General features: G+C 35.5%; 1 protein-coding gene across 1 annotated transcript; it reads left to right on the top strand.

Moving 5' to 3' along the window:
• Positions 1 to 1125: 1125 nt before the first annotated feature.
• LOC107549739 (midasin-like) lies at positions 1126 to 8405 on the top strand. Its single transcript, XM_016230917.1, has 8 exons — positions 1126 to 1304; positions 3355 to 3645; positions 4341 to 4586; positions 4668 to 4775; positions 5488 to 5526; positions 6225 to 6272; positions 6456 to 6911; positions 7549 to 8405. The coding sequence occupies exons 1-8, from the start codon at positions 1253 to 1255 to the stop codon at positions 8403 to 8405; spliced, it is 2097 nt and encodes a 698-aa protein (XP_016086403.1). The 5' UTR covers positions 1126 to 1252.

Below are 8405 nucleotides of genomic sequence, written 5' to 3'. Positions count from 1 at the left end.
GATTCCATGCCATGATTTTAAATATTAAATAAAACATTTTGGTAACACTGTATTGTAAGGTGTCCTTGTATGTTACATGTACTTAATATTATAATAACAATTAATTATGCATAATTACATGCAAGTAACCCCAAGCCAAATCCAAATCCTAATCCTAACCATGTAGTTAATTAATATTACTTAGTACTTATATGTATAATTACATCATAACAAGGACACCTTAATATAAAGTGTAACAAGCATTTAAATATAACAATAGTGAAAAGCATGTTTGCTTTTGAATTGACACATTTATTGTGTATTTTATTCCTTGATATGCAAGCAGTTTACACAAATGCACACAAATGCAGCTATTTTCATTTTGTTCCCTTTGAATAAGACAAATCCCTTTAAAATAGCATATGAACATAGCATCATTTCATGCATGGCCAATCTATATATTTGTTTTGCAATAGATTTCTGGGCAGCTTATTTGTATCAAATTAATTTAGGACTCACAATTGGGTTCCCAATTTTAGTGCAGCTGTACATAATGTGCTGTCAGTCTTGCGGTGCAATGCTGCCTTCTGGAGGAAATGTGAAGATAGGGACAGAAAGGCATAATGCAATCCTAAGGTTGAATGTGGATAACTTCACATAGGGTGCAATATCCTGTACATACTGTATAGTCACTAACAGATCAAATGGACAGGTGAAGGGGGAGTATAGGCTACAGCAGAGCTGATATGCGGTATGCAGAGTAAAGAGTTGAGTAAACAGGGCACATGGGTCCGTGACAAGTTGGGGGCCCCAAGAGGAAGTCCAGGAGAAAAAAAGAAAAGAAAAAAAGAGTATTGCGTTTTTGTTTGTTTATTTATTTACAAATTTAAAAATATATAATTTTATTTTTAAAATAAGGATATTATTTTCGAATCGCTGTTAGCAAAAGAGCAGGTTCTCATTCTGACAAATTCGGTATTCGCTAATCCATATTATTGGTGTGATATTTCCTGCGGTCGCTTTTAGTGTAAATATTATCATGGAAGAAATACCAAAACACGCGCACAGATTGTTTAGCCTACTGCTTGCGGCACTTATAAAGGTGCGTTCACCTTCAGTCTCCGCCCATTTCAAAGGTCGCTCGATGCCCTTTTTTCATTTACTTTCTTTTCTCACTGCCTCAAAACACTGTGGCAACTTTTTAATGTTCAATTGTTCTGGGTTTAAGCCTTGACTGGTCGCCATAGCACCCCACACACACTCTCGAGGGAAGATGGCAGTTATTAAGTTTCTGGTTTACATTACATGTTTCTGCTTGTCTCAAGGTAAGTCCAAAATCTTTCGAAACATGGAGCGGAGGTGAGGTAACTCGTAATTCAAGGAAAGACAGCCTATTTTGAGGCTAAACCCGCAATGAACGGTGTGGGAAATATATACCTCTGGTTTTGTCGAAACCACAACTGGCATTCACGGAAATATTTCTTTAATGAGCCATAGTTTAAAGAATTGTGGATTTGGTTTAGAATTATTTTAGATAACAGAGTAACATGTAAGGCATATTTGAAGTCGGAATAACAAAATTAAAAGTTGGACGTGTGTAAGCTTTGCTGCAATCTCTCTTTGAATTAGGGACTTACACTGAACTTTTTACTGAATCTGTTCTGTGATCTTTTGTACAGATAAAGTATAAAACCTTCCATTAATAAGATTCATTATAGTGATTTCTAATTTAAAATAAAAACTAAAAGTGATTTGATGTTTGTTGACAACATTATGTTGCCAAATAAATAAATAAAAATCGCAGGGTAGAAACTTGTTGTTTAAAGGGGTCATACGATGTTGCTAAAAAGAACATTATTTTGTGTATTTGGTGTAATGAAATGTGTTTATGCATTTTAAAGTAAAAAAACCACATTACTTTCCACATACTGTACATTATTGTTTCTCCTCTATGCCCCGCCTTTCTGAAACATGTCGATTTTTACAAAGCTCATCGGTCTGAAAAGCAAGGTGTGCTCTGATTGGCCAGCTATCCAGTGCGTTATGATTGGCCGAATACCTCAAGCGTGTGACGGAAATGTTACGCCCCTTACCATATTGTGATGGCGTGTCCGGCCGGAGAGACGAGACAAAAACATTAAAACCCATTACAAACGAGGCATTTGTTGCATCCAGTGGGGACATAATTACTGATTATAATGACTTATACTGTCTTTTTACGCGTTGCGTTGCATCGTGCCGCGTAAACATAAAACCCTGTCTGCATTTGTGATCGGAGAAATAACAAACAACAAGCGCTACTCTACACTGCCCAAAACTCGCGTTTGAATCGTCAGTGGCAAATGATAAATGAAAACGTACTTGCGTGAGTCAGAACTGCCGGCATTTTAGTCGAACGTTACTCTCCCAGGATCAGTAAACAGTCCTCCATAAAATGTGCCGGCGATCCACAGCACTAAGTTGAAGTATTTCCTCAGCGACCAGCATGGTTCAGCTCCAGGCATGACGAAGCGGATATCGTCCTCTTTTGGAAGACCAAACAAAGTAGTTTCGCTTTCCCAACGAAGCACACAGCGTCTTCAGGACATGGCGGCGGCAACAACAATACTACAGCGAGAATAAAAGTTATGCCTTCTTTCTTTCCGTGAACATTTGGGCGGCGTTATGCAAATCTTCCCACATAGTGATGTAGACATGTGGGGGCGTGTTAGAACGAGCCGTTTTAGGTAGGTGTGGCTGACTCTTTACTTTTATTTATATCTCTTTGGATTTGAGACTTTAGTCTTTGCAAATTTATGCACCAAGAGCTTGTAACACTTCAAAGAGAAAGTAAAAAATGAAATCGCATCATATGACCCCTTTAATGAAACACACCAAGAACATGTCCAGGTCATATTTCACCCCAAAAATCAAAAGAATGAAATAAGTAATTATATTTTGTAAAACGAAAATGAAATCTGTTGCCATTAAGAATATTAACTGGGGAAAAAATGCACAGTTGGATTATTTATAACTGGAGTATCTATTGTGTTTTTATTATTTTAATTTGAGACATTATACAGTATAGGTTGCTTTATTAAAGTAATGACAATCAGTGTCAGTCAATATAAAACACTTGGACACATTACTGCAATGAGAATTTGTGGGGGAAAATGTCTTGAAACTTGTTAAAGCATTTTTGAAAATGAAAAAAAAAATGGAAATATTAAAATAATGCTACAATGAAAATAATAAAACCTGCTTAATAATCTTATAGCAAAATATAAAATCTATCTATCTATCTATCTATTTGTCGTTATAAATATTTGTCTTTTGTTTTTCTGAGATTCCCCCATAGAGTGTTAGAAGTTGTTATTTTTTCCCCATCTCCTATAGATTTAGTTTTTTGTGATGACTATGGCGAAAGTGGAAACGAGATCACACTTACTCCAAGCATCCGTGGAAAGCCTGAAGATATACTGTGGATACATAATAACAACAAGGTTCTGGAGTATGACGGGAGTCAGGTGTTGAAATATGGATCATTTAAAGATCGTGTAGATGTTGATTTTGAAACAGGACAGCTCAAGATAAGAAAACTAAGCAGCCAAGACAGTGGCAAATATCAGTCTGAAATTTCGATCAATGGGAAGGTTCAAACCTCCAGTCATACTTTGACAGTTTTGGGTAAGCTATCTGTATATCTCAGATGATTATGTGCAGATTAGTGCCTAGTGGTACAGTGAATAGACCACTTACCGTATATATCAGGAAATGTTTGACTTCCTAAATTATGTAATAATTAAGTAATAATTTTCAGTACAAATTGGAGAAGACATGAACAGCTAATTTAATTCATAGCACACTTATAACTACTGTATGGTGCATTCCTAAAGTTTAGGTGTTGTATATAATTGTCAAGTGATATGGGTTTATTATCATTATCATTATTATTATTATTATTATACTTTAAAAATATTTAAAACAATTTAAGTGTATTATTCACTGAAAATGTATTACTATTTTGGTAACACTTTATTTTAGGGTCTCTTTAATAGTTATTTATTAGCATGCATATTACTAGAATATTAGCCATTTATTAGTAGTAATTAAGCACATATTAATGCCTTATTCAACATGACCTTATTTTACATCCTTAATCCTACCCAATACCTAAATTAACAACTACCTTACTAACTATTAATAAGCAGCAAATTAGGAATTTATTGAGGGAAAATTTGTAGTTAATAGTGAATAAGTGGTCCCTATTCTAAAGTGTTACCATTATTTTTTTTTATTAATTTTAATTGTTGATTGATTAATTTCAAAATGACCAAATATCAGCTGATTATCACTAAATACCTATCTGCTTTTGTGTTTAGATGCTCTGCCAGACCCTCAGGTAACCTGTGAACTGGATGAGACTTCAAATTTGAAAAAACTGTACTGTTCAGTGGAATCCCAGACTCAGACAAGCTATGAATGGAGTGGACCTAATATAAAACAGCTGGGACCAACACTTCTTGTTGATGAACAGGAGAAAAACCGTGACTCAGTCTATACCTGCACTGTGAAGAATAAAGCTGGAAGCAGGACCACAGACTTTACTCTGCAAGACTGCCGCACAGGTTTGCTAGAAATCATTCAACAATACCTTGAGACTTTGATTTAGAGGCTTTATGCTATTTCTTGAATGGTTTTGTTTGCAGGCGGAGTAAGCCCTCCTGTGCTTTTTCCAGTCTTAATAGTAGCAGTGCTTCTCGTTATTGTGTTCGCTGCGCTGGCATTATTCCTCTACAGACGTAAAAAACAACAGTGTAAGTGCCATGAAAAAGTATTCAACAAATCACCTTCAAAATACATCTCTAACACAGAGATTATACAGGTGCATCTCAAAAAATTAGAATGTTGTGGAAAAGTTCATTTATTTCAGTAATTCAACTCAAATTGTTAAACTTGTGTATTAAATAAATTCAGTGCACACAGACTGAAGTAGTTTAAGTCTTTGGTTCTTTTAATTGTGATGATTTTGGCTCACATTTAACAAAAACCCACCAATTCACTATCTCAACAAATTAGAATACTTCATAAGACCAATAAAAAAACATTTTTAGTGAATTGTTGGCCTTCTGGAAAGTATGTTCATTTACTGTACATGTACTCAATACTTGGTAGGGGCTCCTTTTGCTTTAATTACTGCCTCAATTTGGCGTGGCATGGAGGTGATCAGTTTGTGGCACTGCTGAGGTGGTATGGAAGCTCAGGTTTCTTTGACAGTGGCCTTCAGCTCATCTGCATTTTTTTGGTCTCTTGTTTCTCATTTTCCTCTTGACAATACACCAAAGATTCTCTATGGGACTTAAACTACTTCAGTCTGTGTGCATTGAATTTATTTAATACACGAGTTTCACAATTTGAGTTGAATTACTGAAATAAATGAACTTTTCCACGACATTCTAATTTATCGAAATGCACCTGTATTACACAGATTAACATAATTTTCTTTTTGTCATGTACATGCACGAGAAGCAAGGAAGTCTGAACTCAAAAAAATGGATTCTGAAAATGGTAAGATAAGAGTTTGTTCTCACTTTGGAATTTTTTTAAAATTAGTTTCTTCTTTGCTTGATTTTCTGTTTCTGCAAAACTAAAGTTATATTATTTTTCGTTTACTTTAGCTTGATTCAAACATCCTCATAAAAATTATTTCAAATAGTCTTATAAAAACAGAAATAGCAGTTCTTTTAGTAAGCTTTTTTTCTTCTTTTTGTATAGCTCTAGTTAGCAATTGCTTGTTGACTGTTCAGAAAGTCTGGCTTCCTTTAAAATTTGATCAGAAATATATTTTGTCATTGTATATAAATATTCTCTGCATTGCAATATGTTTTGTGAATGTGCATTATACCACATTATAGTGCTGTTCGTGATCTGCTTCAGTTGAAGTTTATGGGAGCCATTGCTCTCAAATGTGCAAAGATCTACGGCTCTACACAAGTTTTTGGTTCCACCTGGAAGCTGGAATTCACCAAACGATATTTTCATACTGTATAATTTGCGTGATAGATAATTTATGTGACGATGCGTTGAGCCTTTTAAATAGGAAGGACTTTGCAATGAGTGACCAATAACTGACAGTATTTTTCATTTATAAGCACAGCTATACTCAGAGTGTTCTAAACACTCAAATAGAGAGTTAATAGAGCATGATCATTTGTATAATGAAATATTTTTTTATATAATAATGAAACATTTTTCTGTTAATGTAGGTGAATGTGATAACCTGTTGAGAAATGTCCCAACGGAGGCTATGCCAGGTAACAAATGATTTACTATTATTATCATTATTAGTATTTGTATTGTAACTAGACATGCTAACATCACATTTGTTGCTCATGTTGCTGTATATCACTATAAACTTTCAGCACTTACTGAGAATGAATGACTTTCAAGGTTGACACTTGAATCTGTTGTTAAGGTCTTTGAGTGGTTTGTTTTAGGTTCATCTGATGCCACACTCCCTTGTCGCACCAGACTTACAGCTCCAAAAGAATCTATTGCTGATAAAAATTGGGATCAGGACAGTGGATTGGAGAATGTGGGAGAAACTCATGAAGGACAAAAACTTTTGAAGGAAAGTCCACAGTCTGCTATAACAGAAAAAAACAACGAGGACTCAAGAAATACAAATGAAGGAGAACTAGACAAAAATGAGAAAAACAGGGAAAATGCCGATGAAGCAGAAGAAAACGGTAACAGCAAACCTGATGAAACGGACAGAGAGAGACATAAATTATTACAAATTCAAGAAGAAATGGAGAAAGAGAAAAGTCAGATAGAGTCACCTGAGGAGCAGATTGAGACACAAGATGCAGATAAAAATGAGGAAGACCAGACACCTGGAGAGAAAAAAGAGGAGGAAGAGGAAGAAAAAGCGATAGACAGACTGAACACAGGTAAAAAAAAGGAATAGATCAATCAAACTGAAAATTTGGTCAATTTGTTTCTCATACTTATGTCACCAATATGATAGATATTAGTGGAACACAAAATGAGAATTTGAAGAATCTTCACACAGCTCTTTTCAAGACAATATGTCAAGCTCCGCAAACTGCAATAAATAGCATTATAAAAGTCATTAATCCGGCTGTACAAGTATTCTGAAGCCATATGATATCTTTATGTGATGAGCAGACCTAAATATTATACACTGAAAGTCTGAAGTCAGATTTTATCAGTTATGATGTTTAATGATGCAATTCATTAAGAGGTGTTCGTATTTGATCGAGATCGGCACCATTTTGGAGAATGTTCAGTGAAATTTTTTTTTTAAATTTCAGCCTGTTTATCACACCAAGCTATCATATGTCTTGACTGAATAAAGCACATTTTGTCCTTTTGGAGCTTGGTAGTCATGGACATTGTGTGGCAACAGTTGTGTGGATATTTCTAAAATACTCCTTTTGTATTCCACAGAAAAAAATAAGTTGTTAAAGCAGAACTCTGTTTCTTAAGCAATGATTTAGTAATTAATATTGTGTTAGATGAGTAGATGAGGTTTATCTTGTCTTATCTTGTTCATTTTTGTTATAGATTCACCAGCTAACCTGGAGAAGGCACCCATAAACATCAGTGTCCCATCTTCAAATCAGACTGGCCTAAGTAAGTGCACAGACCAAGATATAAACATGGAAGAAGAAAGCACATTTCCTGGAGTGGAGCAGAAGGAGAAAGAAAAGGTTTTAACAAATGAGGAACTGAAAGGTGGTCAGGAACAAATGCCAGAAGAAAACAAACATGACCCAGAGCTATCTGAGCCAAAAAATAGCATTAACTTGGATAAACAGGGCAAACAAACTGATCCAGACAGTACAATACAGTACAACAGTGTCTCACAGCAGCAGTGCCACAATGATGGGTTGCCTCAAAAGGAAGATGATGATGCTGAACAGACAGACAAGAGCCGTGAGACAGAACAAGGCATGAAGCAGAAAAATGATGTTCCAGAAACTACAGAGACAAAAGATAACAAACATTTAAAAGATTGTGATGAAAAGAACAGTGATCCAGACAACACAAACAATGACATGTCTGTGCCAGAGGACAAGAAAGCAGAAACAGAGACCGACAGCTTCTCAAAACATGCAATGAAAGAAACTCATAGTTCAGAAATCAGGGAACAGGATTTGAACAAACAGTGCAATACAGAATGTAATGATACTGTTTATAGTGAGGGAGGCGAAATGGGCTCAGTTTTATCAGCTGTGAAAGAGGAACAGAAAAACATTTGTCAACTAGAGCCACGTGAAGGTAGTAGTGTCAGTTGTGCGACAGAAAACACTCGAGGGTCATCAAAAATAATAGAAGATGAAGGAAATAATGACGACACCCCACAGCAGGTTAAAAAGGATGGTGAGCGTGTGCTTGGAGAAGGTGTGGAGGAGAAGTAA

Source organism: Sinocyclocheilus grahami, unplaced genomic scaffold (assembly GCF_001515645.1).
Source record: "Sinocyclocheilus grahami isolate Dianchi unplaced genomic scaffold, SAMN03320097.WGS_v1.1 scaffold380.1, whole genome shotgun sequence".
Classification (NCBI taxonomy): Eukaryota; Metazoa; Chordata; class Actinopteri; order Cypriniformes; family Cyprinidae; genus Sinocyclocheilus; species Sinocyclocheilus grahami.
Note: the sequence above shows the minus strand (reverse complement) of the source record. Positions and strands in the feature narration are given on the sequence as shown.

Bases quoted from the DNA above. Each gene is read 5' to 3' on its own strand.
- LOC107549739 (XM_016230917.1), top strand. From the start codon at position 1,253: ATGGCAGTTATTAAGTTTCTGGTTTACATTACATGTTTCTGCTTGTCT. The intron at 3,646-4,340 runs GTAAGCTATCTG...TTTTGTGTTTAG, and splicing joins TCATACTTTGACAGTTTTGG to ATGCTCTGCCAGACCCTCAG. The intron at 5,527-6,224 runs GTAAGATAAGAG...CTGTTAATGTAG, and splicing joins AAAAATGGATTCTGAAAATG to GTGAATGTGATAACCTGTTG.